General features: G+C 47.9%; 1 protein-coding gene across 6 annotated transcripts in view; it reads left to right on the forward strand.

The window, feature by feature from the left end:
* The first annotated feature begins 1,561 nt into the window (after positions 1-1,561).
* The window catches only part of PPP1R12B (protein phosphatase 1 regulatory subunit 12B), a 133,707-nt gene continuing 121,608 nt past the window's right edge, over positions 1,562-13,660 (forward strand). For 3 of the 6 annotated variants that reach the window (XM_038162793.1, XM_038162792.1, XM_038162794.1), the window contains exon 1: positions 1,563-2,046. In XM_038162793.1, coding sequence (XP_038018721.1) covers positions 1,759-2,046 — 288 coding nt within the window. In that variant the 5' untranslated portion in view covers positions 1,563-1,758. Of the gene's footprint in view, positions 2,047-13,660 lie in introns of all 6 variants that reach the window. The other 3 variants (XR_005259783.1, XM_038162791.1, XM_038162795.1) reach the window with 2 other exon arrangements.

The raw sequence follows: 13,660 nt of genomic DNA on the forward strand, positions 1-13,660 counted from the left end.
GTCAATCATTATCTGGCCTTTCTATGAATATTGAACAGGCCCGTGGCTCCTAACTGTTCATTAGAGTGGGTCATGATATTTTGCACGCTGGGGATATCAGATACTCGGCTCCACAGCTCCTGGGGGTTTTCCCTGGAACTTTGCTGAAAACTGCTGGAGTTTTTTTAAGGCTAATGAGCAAATGCCATCTGCTCTGGGGGATCATTCAGCAACGTAGACGTCCTGAGATTCCTCCAGTGAACAATTTGAGGCAAATCCTCCGTTCGGCAGCTGAGTGCCGCAGAACAATCTGACGGAGAGGGGCAGCCCCTTCACCGGGAACAGAGTCGCTGTGTGATGCTCAGCGGAACGGGACGGACGCGCAGCCACGAGAGGGGGCTCGGGAAGGCGCAACGAAGTCAAGGCAAACGTCTCATCCCAAGCCCTGAGCGCTGCAGCAGGTCCCGCTGGAAGGGAGCGGCCGGGGGGCTGTGCCGGAGGCAGCCCCGCAGATCCCGCTCGCCTCCCAGGGACGCCCGGGCTCGGGGTTAACCAGGGGAAGCCAGACATTGAAATACTAAATGAATGCGATCAAGCATGTTTGTCCCCCGTTATTTTCCCCAGGGATTCTTTAAATACTTCTTTAAATGCCCAGAGAATGAAAAATTCTTGTAATATTTCTTCTCTAATGTCTGTAACCTTGCACAAATCCTGTATTAGTGTGACGGAAGAATTGCACAAAGTTCTGAGAAGCCTTCTTGCCTTCTGAGGTTTTGAAGGAGGATGAATTTGGTTTCATGAAGGTTTCAGAATTCCATACTTTTTTTTTTAATGTTCCTTGTGCCAGGGTTAGAGAGTTTTCACAGACCTACTGATGATTATTGCTCAGTTCTTGCTTGCAAATCTACAGGTTCCGGCACTTCCTCAATAAAATCAGCCACTTGTGTGACTGGCAGCTGCTGGACCGAGCCGCCTTGGGAGCTCCGCACCCCTCTGTCCGTCCCGATGGCAGCGGGACGTTTATCCCGAGGGTCCAGGAGCTGGGGAAGGGTCTGGAGCACCAGGAAGGGCTGAGGGGGCTGGAAAGGCGCTCAGCCTGGAGAAAAGGAGGCTCGGGGGGGGCTTGTGGCTCTGCACAGCTCCTGACAGAAGGGAGCAGCCTGGAGGAGTCGGGCTCTGCTCCCTGAGAGCAGGGACAGGACAGGAGAAAACGGCATCAAGTTGTGCCAGGGGAAAGTTTCGGTTGGATATTAGTAAGAATTTCTTCCAGGAAAGGGCGGTCAGGCGTTGGAAGGAGCTGGCTGGGGCAGTGGGGGAGTCTCCATCCCTGAAAGCACGAGGTCTAAAGGACGACTGGACGTGGCATTCAGTGCTCTGGGGTGGGTGACCTGGTGGCGATCGGGCACAGGCTGGACCCGAGGATCCCTCAGGTCCTTTCCGCCCTCAGCGGTGCCGGGGTTCTGTGACTCCGGGGAGGGCGGGATCTGAGGAAACCAGAGCAATGGCACCCGACCGCGCCCTCGAGCGGGGGCCGCCGGGAGTTGTAGTCCCGGTCGCGCCCAGGTGCGGCGCCGCGCGAGGGCCGCCGGGAGCCGCGGCCGCCCCGGGGCAGGTGCGGCGCCCCTCCCGCCCGAACTACATGTCCCGGGGTGCCGCGGGGCGCGCGCGGCGCGGGCGCGGCGGCGGCGGGGGCGTAGCGAAGATGGCGGCGGGGGCGCTGCGCCCCGCTCCGGGCTGAGCGCGGCGCGGCCCCGCGCGGCCCTCAGAGCGGCAGCGGCGATGTCCGAGCCGGAGCACCTGGGCGGGAAGCGGGCCGAGTCGGCGCGGCTGCGGCGGGCCGAGCAGCTGCGGCGCTGGAAGGGCTCCCTGACCGAGCAGGAGCCGGTGGCGGCGGGGGGCGGTCGTGGCCGGCACCGCGGCGCGGGGGGGTCCCGCGTCCGCTTCGAGGAAGGCGCCGTGTTCCTGGCCGCCTGCTCCAGCGGCGACACCGAGGAGGTGAAGAGGCTGCTGGGCCGCGGCGCCCGCATCAACACCACCAATGTGGACGGGCTGACAGCCCTGCACCAGGTACCGGGGCCGGGGAGGCGGCCCGGCTGTGTTTGCCCTCGGTCAGCACCGGGCCGGGGGGCGCAGCGGTACCTGCAGCCCCGGCCGGGGGTGTTGGTAAACAAAGGGTTCAGTACGCGTTGGTCCGAGCCCCGTGCGGCGCGTTCAGCCTGTGTCAGACAGAGAACAGACCGAGGTGGTTCCAGTCGGGCAGTGGGATGTAACAATTTTTCACAGTGTTATTAAATAGGTTAATTAGCAAGATAAAACGGCGGCTGGCAGGGCTGCGGGCCTGACCAGGCAGCCAATTTATTAATTTTTTGAAAACTTATGATGTGATTGGGGTCTCCTGAAGTGCTGGGAAAATTTCCCAGGAGGAGTCCAAATTTTGCAAGATCAGGGGTGTCTGGCCAATTCCTGCGTTGTGTTTTATCAGAGTTGCTTTGAAACTCCCCAAACTGCTCCTTGGCAGTGAGCAGAGAGTGACTGCACGGCCAATAAGCGACATAGATTCTATTAATACTCATCCAAATGTGAAGATGGTACAAAGTGGTTGCAGGAATTGTCTGCAGAGCAGTAAAGCCTTGACTGTCAAGAAACATGTGCTGTGTTCCATCTGCAGCTTTTGCTGCTCCTGTATAAATGAGCAGGAATGCAAGGGAACGTGCAAAATTGCCTCCGCAGAATATTGGGAAACCTGTTGCTGTCCAAGACTGATTGAGGATTTAGCAGGGCATGTGAAATCATTGTGCCAGATTGGTGCATCTGGTCAGTGAAATGAATCTGATTTGGATCCAGGCCAGCTTCACAAAGAAAATTTTCTTAGCTCAAGGTTGTGTAGATTAAGCATGTAGTGTAGCAACAGGAGTGGGGAAAAAAGCACAGTTCAGGAATAACATCTGGAACTAATGTGTATGTAAAGAATAATGTGTTAACAGCACAAATAGCAGGATAGTTCTTGAGTTAATCAGGATTTCTTCTTTGCTGGGCTGATGTTACAGAAGCATTTGGGACAGGTACAAGGTGGTTCAGGAGCTTGCTGGCTCCTGGCTGTCAGAGAGCAAGGGGCAGGGAGAGGTATTCATTTTGGCTTAGGCTTCCAAAAATAAGTAGTGAAGTAAAGAGCATGCAAGCTTACAGACTGTCAGGTCGAATAAGACTTCACCTGGCAAAGCAGTGACCTTTGTAATGGACGGGCCTTTTTCTTGGTTATTTGTGGAGTTTGGTGTAGCAATTGCAAATAAATTGCCCTGTGTTGGTAGCCTCCAGTACAGCACGTGTACATTTATTATCAGGTAAATAAGTAGTCCTGTGGACACTGGTAAGAACCAGCCACTGAAAAGCAGGTTGTTCACAGCATTTTGACAGCCAAGAAGGCTGATTTTAAGGTGGATACATGGTAGAGTTGGGATGACTTTATGAGGGTTTTCCGGCCAGGATGGATTGCGATCCCCTCAGGAGGGCCTGGCTCTCCTGCTGCTGTGGGTACTGTGAGGTGTCTGGTGAAGTGCTGGACTCTGATGGCGGGTAGTGAGCTCAGCAAGGTCACACTCCTGGAGACTGTGGCAGGCCGTGTATTGACAGGCAGGCTGCAAATTGAATTCTGTATACGTAAAGGATACAGAATTGTATCATATGTGCCTTAGGAGCACAGTATCAGGTGACACTGACCAGTAACACCTAGGGCTTGATACTTGGAAGAGCTTGGATGAGTGAGCGGTGGAGCAGATGCTGGCAGTACCAGCCAGCTGCTTACGTGAAGTGTTTCTTCACAAACTTGACAGAAAGGGAGGGTGACCTTACTGTGATTGGAATAATAACTTTGTTCCAACATCCCATGGATGTAATAACAGTTTTGCTGAGGAGTGACAAGATGTTCTTGCACACTCAAATGGAACAAACATTGTTTTGTTAAAGGTTTTGCTGTGCATGTGTATTCTCTGTAAATCTCTATCAGATGAAAATGTTTATTAGCATGGTTGAGGAGGTTGTTTTGAGTTCCTTTCTCTGAACCTCTCCAAAACAGATTTTGTTTTCTTGTTGCTTGGAGAATAATGCTGCCTTGGTAAAGCATCAGCCAAGGCCAGTTAGGTTGGGGATCCCCAGAGCACTGATTGACAGCTGGAATGATGTAGTACATGTGAGGATATTTAAATAACTTCTCTTAGTATTAGAAACCCAATGTTACATTACAGGGCAGATGGTAGAGACAGTCTGCCCTTGTTTAATACCTGTGCAACCAAACGGCCACTCAATGTGGAAGGAAATCCTACATGTTGAAAAAAAGCTGTCTTTGTTGACAGAAAGATCAGGTAAAATATTTTTCTTTGGTTAAAGAATTTAATACATGAGACTTGCTCTGGATGAGCAGTCAGGTCTTTTTAGGTAATGGAAGGGTTAACCAAGTCAATTGACTTAATTTGTCAGACTTGGCAGCTGCTCCCACAAAACCTAAGATCAATCTTACAAATCAGGTTAGTTTGTTTGAAGTGCAGGTTGGCCCCAAATATTGTGTGTGTGTGTGTTCACAAAGGTAAAATTACACTTGCTCTGGTATCTGGGCCACTGTGGCTAAGATCCATTGTGTACTTGCTGTGTGAGAAGCTGGCTTGGCTATTTATAGCCACAAAGCTGTATTTTGAAAATAACCTTTTAAATTACAAGTGATGTTTCTGAGCCTGCAGCCTGTGTCACTGCCCTCTTTGGAAGCACCAGGTGCCACACAGACCTGCACCACAGACTCTGTCTGGAACCTGTAGGGTGGCTTCAGCCGTACTTTGTCTACCTCAGTGCCTGCAGAATGTTGCTGGAGGAACATCAGTCCTGTCTTTTCAATAATTAACTTAATTACATTCACTGAATTACTTTTGACGATGGTTTTGTGTCTAATGCGGAATGGAAAGGGAGGTATTAGTTAAATGTGAGTGAACATTTAGAAATCATCAAGGAAACTGCTACCAGTTGGTGAAATGAACTGTTGGGGGCAGTTGAACTTCTCTGGTGTTTGCAGGTGATGGGAAATGGGTATGAACTGCTCCTCTGTCTCCTGGGTGACAGATAAAACCAAAGAGTAAACTCGTATGAAAATTGAGTCTTAAGGGAAAAACATTCTGCTGCTTCTAGTCAGGAAAGCATCTCCCATTGTAATAATAGCAATGCTTGCTTGTCTTCAAGGACTGGTTCACAGAGGATGACAGCAAAGATTGTTTATCCTCTGTCTGTCCTTTGATGATTTACTCTCTGTTTCCCTTTGGCCTGTTCCAAGGAGAAGTGAGTTGCTCATGAAATAACTCCTGTATCATTTACAGTACTCTGCAGTACCTTGGTGCTTGCTGTTGACTTTGTTTTCATGTGCTGGGTGCCTGCGATAATTCAGGAGCTGCTTCCTGAATAGTCAGGTACTTTGTGCAGTAACTCTGAGTTAAGTGGAGGCTGTTTGTTGTTCTCAGCTTGTTATTCCTCCTTCTGAGCCAGAGCTGTAAAACTGCAGGCATGTCACCCCCTGGTTGCCCCTCAGAGCTTTATAAAGTGGCATCTGTGTCAAATGGTTTGGGCAATTTTCAGCTGCTGCTCAGCAAGTTTGCAATTTCCTCATACAGGTTGTGTGCAGCCGTAACAAAGCCGGAAGCAGCAGAAGTTTTGGACAGTCCAGAAAGCAGACAGAAATATTTGAGAGCACTCTGCCCTTCACAGCAGTCTGGAGACTGTTGGAAGAGTCATTGAGGTGCTAACATTGGAATAAAATCTGGAGACTGAGGGGGGAAGGAGGAAAGGATTCCCCCACCACTTCCATGTTCAGCACTAAACGATGTCCCTGGGTGCCACAACTATACACTTTCTGAACACTTTCAGGGATGGTGACTCCATCATGTCACTGGGCGGCCTTTGCCGAGGCCTGACCACTCTTTTGGCAAGGACTTTTCTATAAGATTCAACCTAAACCTCCCCTGGCACAGCTTGAGGCTGTTCTCTCTCATCCTGTCCCTGTTCCCTGGGAGAAGACACCCCCCTGGCTGCCCCCTCCTGTCAGGGAGTTGTGCAGAGCCAGAAGGTCCCTCCCTGAGCCTCCTTTTCTCCAGGCTGAGCCCCTTTCCCAGCTCCCTCAGCTGCTCCTGGTGCTCCAGCCCATTCCCCAGCTCCCTTCCCTTCTCTAGACACAAAATTTCTTAATCAGCAAAAGGTAGCAGCCAGTTTGTGCCTTGAAAGGTGAGGAGATAACACAACTTACAGTGGCATGATAACTCTGGAATGAATGTTCAGGTGCCCCTGATCTTTGGGGCATTACAGCTGCGTTTTAAGGTAGTTCAGCTTCTGATCTTTAAGTTGGTGATGATAGCATCATAAATCAGGCTGCATTTTTTAAGATTGGGTGGCTGCATTGCCTAAAAATACATTTATTCCTGGAATAGAAGGTTAGCTAGGGAGAGTCATACCTTTCCCACTGTGCTGTGCAGAGTTCTTCTCTGAAGGTGTTCTTCTGCCAGGAAAAATAAAAGTTGCAATCTTCTTGTGCTGCATGTAACACTGCTCGTCAAAGTGAAATACGGCACTGTCAAAAACAGGGTTTATTGCTAGGGCGAGTGAAATGGGGTTTTTGGGTTTCAGTTATAAATGGGAATTTAGTAGCCATGTACTATCCCACAGGGCTCAGAATAGAGTGAGATAGCTTGGAAAATGCCTGCAATACACAAGGAATTTATGAGACAAAAGAGTTAAAATCTGAAGTGCTGTTTTATCAACCTCATGCTTTTATTTTCTTCCTTTTGGCTTAGTCCCTTCTTTGCCTTTATGTTTTCATCAAGGTTCCAATCGTCTTTCCCTTGCATCTCTATTTCCAAGCAATCTCCCGAGTGGGCAGAATTAACTGTAGACTACACAAACTAACCTTGAGCTGCAGTTAGAGCCTGGGAGAGCTGCTGCTCCTGGCAGCAGGGCAGGAAACCTTCCCCTGGTTTGGTTTGGGGCACTTTCAACTGGTTGGTTTGGCTTCTGGAAACCGAAGACAACCACATCATTTACTCAATACTGGGTGCCTGGGAGGAAACTGCATTTTAGTAAGTAGATGGGTACTTGGGAGGGGAAATGTGCATCTTCATTGCTTCCTCCCTCAGCCTTTGTTTATCCTATCCAGTGGTTCCATGCATCAGGCTCCACTGCTCCCCATAAACACTGAGCGAGGGAGCTGGTGGGATTTTCACCAACAACTTCCTTCATGGCAGCAGCTGGAAGTTCTGACCCTGGTCCCTTAGTGCTGCCTGTGGAAAAGTTCTCATCTCCTCTAGAGCTGCTGGGTAGTCTGGAGTTCTGGCCTCACATGGAAAGCTCATTTGGAAAGCAAAAGTATTTTAGGGAAAGCTTGTTCTGCCTAATGTGTGCTGAAGGCTTTCTGATTTGTGCAGATGAAATTCTTGAGCCTGCATCAGAGATGGAGACAAGTTTTCCATGCTGCCTACTTGTCTGAATCAACATGGCTTGATAAGATTGAAAGCCAGCTTAGCAGAAATGCAGGAATTAGCAATGAATGCAGTGCCTGGACAGTCCCTGCTCCAGCAGCACAGGGTACTGCAGCTCCTACTGGCATGGCTGGAAATGTTCAGTGTTTGTGCTCAAACATTCAGTACATTTATGTGCACAACTCTCAAGTGTAACCTAGATGAAGCTCCCATCATCCTGGCATTATTTTTTGCAATTTATAATTTCTTTTGCTGATTTTAACGGGGAGAGTTTGGGCTGGGATCTGTTTCTATTTCAAACAGTTTTAGAGATTTAGAATTCAGACTAGGTACTGTGGGGCTTGTGAGACATCACAAGTGCTGTGCTTTGTAATATACTGAGATAATAACTGACTAATATTAAAATATAGGACTTCTGAATTGGTATGCTGGCTCCCAGTTGAGGATTATTGTATACTGTAAGTCAAAAAGGCCTGTCAGCCTGTGCATATTAGGGCAATCAGTTTTAAGAAGGTTGGGAGAGGGGAATATTATGTAAGTGGTTGTATAAATTGATATTTTATTCTTTCTAACTTTTGAATACAAATGAGGGCAGGTGGAGTATTAAATATTCTGAAACATGTTTTTTTTAAAAAAATGTGTTTGTGCAGCAGGCTGGGGTAAAGAATGAAAGAGAAAGCCAGAGCCTTTCAGGGGAATGGCAGCCCCTGCTATGCAGTGACAGGATCCCCAGCTGAGTGAACCTTTTGACCTAGTGATGATGGTATGGCCCCAGCACAGTGAGGGTGCCCAGTATAAATCCTGGGATCTGAGTCTGCAGTTTATTTTCAGCTGTCCCTCTAAAGGGAGGTGCCACAGCTGTCCCTGCAATCTCCTTTCTTGGGCTGCAGCAAACTGATCTGTGCGGGGAGGAAAGGTGCAGCTTGCCCAAGGAGCTGGGCCGTGGGCCTTAGCAGGAAAACTTCACTTGCTGAAAATTTTGAGAGCAGGTTGGACAGGACTTTGAGCAGCCTGGCCTAGTGGAAGGTGTTCCTGTCCATGGCAGGATGTTCAGTGAAATGAACTTTAAGGTCCCTTCCAACCCACACCGGTTTGTGATTCTATGAAGGAATGATTTAGTGGGGATTTAGGTGCCTATTTTCATGGGGCTCCCTTCAACATGAGTGGACTTAAGAGCAAGCTCATGGTGAGTATAGTCTGCCCAGGCCTGTGCAGAGATGTTTCAAGCTGCTGTGAACTTAAAATGGAAGCAGTGGAAGCCAGAGTATGGCTGTGAGATGAAGCTCTGACCTACACAGCTTCAGGGAGCCAAATTTTATTTCCTCCCTCCACTCCTGAGATGTCGTCCCTCTCACTGTAGTGAAACATGACCTTTCTTAAATACCTAATTCTTCAAATGTTTTTCAGGGGAAATTTGCTTTTCTGCATTTCCAGACTAATGAGCACAGTACCACACGTTGCTAACAGCCAGATCCCAGGAGTCAGGCTTCTCTTTTCCCATCAAGCTGTTGACAATCGAGGACATCACAATTCCTGATTTAGACACCTATGTAATTTTTCATGTCAGTTTTCATTCATAATAATTATAATGTACGGTGCTTACAGGTGATCAGTATTTTAGAAAATACATCTGTGTGTTCTCTTGTTAAATATTTTCCTGTTAAACAAATTTTGGAAAAATCAGTCTCCTTCTAGCTTTAAACTCTAAGTTTAAATATGGTCTTTGCTGCTCTGAAAACAACCAAAATGACTGAAAATTCACTCTTTAAGAATAAATGGTATGATTTATTTTTCTTTAATGCTGATTTGTTTGGGATTTTTGTAGCTTGTTTCCTGCGGCTGGACAAAATAGAACACTCTTAACTTCTAGGAGTTTCACTTGAAATGTTTCTGTAATACAATAAGCTGACCTTGCAGAGGGACACAAGCAGCTTCAGTGTTGCTTTTCCAGCATTCAGCCTCGCTCATAAATCTTTGTGAGATGTACAGAATGCAGAGTGACCACCTGCCATTAGCTTTTTATGTGTCACTGCCTTTTCAGGGTAAAACTAAACCTGGTCGCTGGCTGATCCCCTGAGCCAGAGCATTGATTTGCCTCAGTGATTGCTCACCATCCATTTCTGGAATCTCTCTGAAGCCACCTCCTATTTATAATTTGTCATTCCCTGCTGTATCAGTTAATGCGATTTTGTATCAAAGGCTCATGGGTTTTACATCTGAAAGGTGGGATAGCAGCAAGTCCTAGAGTGCTGGCTTAGTGAGGGGACTCTAGCAGTGGTTTAGGGAAGTGAGGTGACTGCGGGCCCATACCTAGCTTATGTCTGTTTAGTTTGGACCTGTAAATAGAGTAGCATCACCCAGAGGAATGTAAACCAGCATGAAGCTGGTAGGGCCTGCATAGGGAGCTGCTCCTAGTCCACCACATGGGCTTTGTGCTTGAATTGAAGCATCCAGAAGTACTGCTGGTTTCATTCTGAAGTCAAAGTATGAAGTATCTTCATCTTGCAGGATTTCAATTCATATGGATTGTCATCCTTACCCAAAACAGCTATTAATTATGCATTGTCTTGAGTGGCAATTATAAAAAGCAGGAACTTTATTTTAAAAGTGGCTTTTTACACAGGCAGATAGCAATAGGACCAGGGGGAACAGTTTTCAGCTAAAAGGGAAGAGGTTTAGATTGGATATTGGGAAGGAATTCTTCCCTGTGAAGGTGGGGAGGCCTTGGCACAGGTTGCCCAAAGAAGCCGTGGTTGCTCCACTCCTGGAAGTGTTCATGGCCTGGTTGGACAAGGCTTGGAGCCACCTGGTCTAATGGAAGGTGTCCCTGCCCATGGCAGGGGATGGAACTGGATGAACTGTAAGTTCCCTTCAAACCCAAACCAGCCTGGGATTCTGTGATCTCTGACAGTTTGATACTTTATGTGAGACATGTAAATAGGGATTTCCCCCATAGAAGGTCAGTGGGACAGGGGAGCTCTAACCCAGCTGGCTGTGAGTGCTGTGGCTTGCTTTAATTGTTTTGGTATACCCAAATATATATGTGTGTGTATATATATATATATTTATATCATTGCTCTGAGTTACATCATTAGCAGAGACCCTGTCTGTGCCAATAGAAATAATCAGAATATTTACCTTAAATACTATTGTGTTACTGGAGGATGAAATGTTCTAAATTTTTATCTAACAAGCCATTTTTTCTACCCCATTTGCTCTGTGGTTTCTGTAAGTGAGATGACACACTCAGCATAGACAGCTTTGGTGTTTTTGTGGATAGCCCCTAAATCTGAGCAACTGGTTGCATTAGCAGAACAAACACACGTCCAGGAAGAGGTGCACATCCTGAGCCTGGGTAGGAGTCTGACTGCACCTGTGACACTTTACGCTTGCCAGCTGTGTGATTTAATTTTTTTTCAGGTGCTATGAACATGCCAGTAGTAGTTTCTGCAGTAGTGAACCCTAGGTCCTTACTTGAGTCTTGTAATGAATATCACAAGTGATGTTGGTATGACTGACATGTTGTTTTAATGTAATCATTTGTGTTACCAAAAAATATTCCCCTGGCAAGATCCTTTCAAAGCAACTTGATGTCAGTGAAATGCTACCCTACCTTCTAGTCTATTACCAGATCGTGTTCCATTTTTTATGCAAGATGTGGGTTTTAAGAGTCTGCAGCAAATATTTCAAGCAGAATTATGAGTTCTGGACTGAAATAGCTCTCTAGAACAGAGGTAGAAAGAGCTGTTGACTTGCTTCCAGAGGAGACAGTGTCTGGGTTAAACCTTCAAAGCTGGTTCCATCACTTGATGCTGGCTTTCAGTTCTTCCCTGGCTTTTATGCTCCTTCCTTGTGTTCTCAGGAAGCTGGCTGATCTGCTCCATGCTTCAGCCAGCTTGACCTAGTGTGGGCTGATGTTTTCATCATACCCTTACAGGGGATTCTGTGTACCCTGCAAGGCTTTGGGAGGTAGAAGTTGTGTTCAAAGGGACTCTTTCAAAGGCTTTTGAGAGGCAGAAAGTCACTGTTGAGTTGCAGAATCTTCCAGACAGTTGTATGGATGGTCCGTAGAAGAAGTTTATTGTGGCTGTCTGACCTCTGTCCCCTTGTTCTCCCTGAGAGCTTGGCAGGTTGTTTGCTGCAGAGCTGCTTTACAGCCAGCTGCTCCAGTCTGTGCTGGTGCAAGACACTGTCTGTCCCAGGGCAGGACACTTGTGCCTCTGTTCATAAACTCTCCATCAGTCCCTTTGTCCAGTCTGTGTAGGTCCCTCTGAGAAGGATCTCCTGCCCCAGCCATGCCAGCAGTTTGATATCATCTGCAGACTTGGTGAGAGCACTCTCTGTCCCATAATTGGGGTTAATCGAGTTTCTTAATGAAGACATGGATTTGTATTGACCCCATATCAGCCCTGAGGGATGCTGCTGGTAATCAGGTGCTGGCTGGACTTTGTACAGCTTTTGAGCCTGATAGTCTCGCCAACTTCAGTCATCTGCTTCTGCAGTCCAGCTCCTGCCTGTTGAAAACACTGGCAGAGATGATGTTAAAGGTGTACCACACTTGCTCTCCTGTCTTCCACACAGGCAGCTTGGAGGCCAGTCAAGTTAGGCAAGATCTGCCACCTGTAAATGCATGCTGGCTGTTCCACCTCCTGCTGGAAATGACCGTCAGGATGATTTATTACACAGCCTTTCCATGGGCTACGGTGAGACTGAGATGTCTGATGTTCCCTGGATCCTTCTAAGATGGTGGGGTGGTGTTTGCATGTCATCAGGCCTCCCTTTGTCACCATGACATTTGAAATTTGACAGTGATTTGCAGTGACATCAACCAGCTCCGTCTTAAGCCATGTCTGCAGGCACCTGGTCCTGCAGACCACCTGGTCTCAAAAGTGGTCCATGGTCATTCCTTCCCCCTCCTTCCCTGGGCCTGGGCTCTGGTGCTGCACAGTGGATCTAACAGGACAAGCCTGTGCTTCCTGGGACCTGCACTTCTTCCATTCCCTTGAGCATGTGTCCATCCTGTTGGACCAGGGCTGTCGTCTGGAGCGCTGCTGGAGTTGTGGGCCTGCAGGAGGCTTCAGCCACACTTGTCTCTGACTCTTTGCAGGGACTGTGAGACATTCCTAGAATCACAGAACTAGGGAATGGTTTGGGTTGGAGCAGCCCTTAAAGATTTTCTTGTTCCAGCCATGGCAGGGGCATTTTCCACTAAACCAGGTTGTTCAAAGCCCTGTCCAACCTTGAAAGCTTGCAGGGTTGGGATACTCCTCTGAGCACAAACTAACCATTTGTAGGGCATTTTCCTGATTTCCTTATCTCCCTGATTTTCCCCTCCACCAGCCCTGCCCTGCCTCTCCCCACCCCTCCTCTACAAAATGTAAGTTTCATGGTAAAGTGTCTGCCGGGAGGGAAATAGGAGATGTTCTTTCCACTTGAGTTTGTCTCCTCATTCTTCAGCATTTAGTCCTGCAGGAACACAGCCAGTGAGCAGTAGCTGTTGTGTCATATCTGTGGTGCCTTCCCTACTTTTTGGTGCAAACTTGCACAGCGACTTCACCATCAGTTCCAAATGGCTTGTCTGTCAGCAGCAGTTCAGTTCTAAGGCATGTCGTGACCTCTTTTTTTCAGGAGCAGACACGCAATCAGAAGTGCTGCTACGTCATGTCTCCCAAGAGAGATGATGACTGTAGATTTCTGCTCTCTGCTACCACTTTGGTAAATGTTTCTTCCCCATCCTGCAGCACAGACATCAGTGGCTCCTAAGGTTGGATGTATTCTCTTATAGAACTTGTCTGTCTTAATTTTATTAATGGGCTTAGCAATTCCTTCCAGTTGCTGAGGAATGCTTCTCACTGCTACAGTGTGCTGACACTAGGAAATGCTATAAAGCTGAGCAGACATTTTTGGTTCCTGAGCCCACTTTAGTGGAGCCCTTTCTACTTTCAGTCCAGCTACCAATTTAATCACTGCTGCACTTCAGATATTAAGTGTTGCTCGGTGCTCTCTGAATACGGGAGGGGAGTGCAGGAGGCATCAGGTAGGGGCTGGGCTCTGGGGAGGATGCACAGCCTGTGAGTGATAGCTGCTCAAGACTCAGCAGCCATAAGTCAGCAGGCTCAGCTTGATCCTTGCAAAAAGGAATGTCTTAGTCCCACTTGCTTAACCTCAGCACTCCATGGGCA

Source organism: Motacilla alba, chromosome 26 (assembly GCF_015832195.1).
Source record: "Motacilla alba alba isolate MOTALB_02 chromosome 26, Motacilla_alba_V1.0_pri, whole genome shotgun sequence".
NCBI classification, from domain to species: domain Eukaryota; kingdom Metazoa; phylum Chordata; class Aves; order Passeriformes; family Motacillidae; genus Motacilla; species Motacilla alba.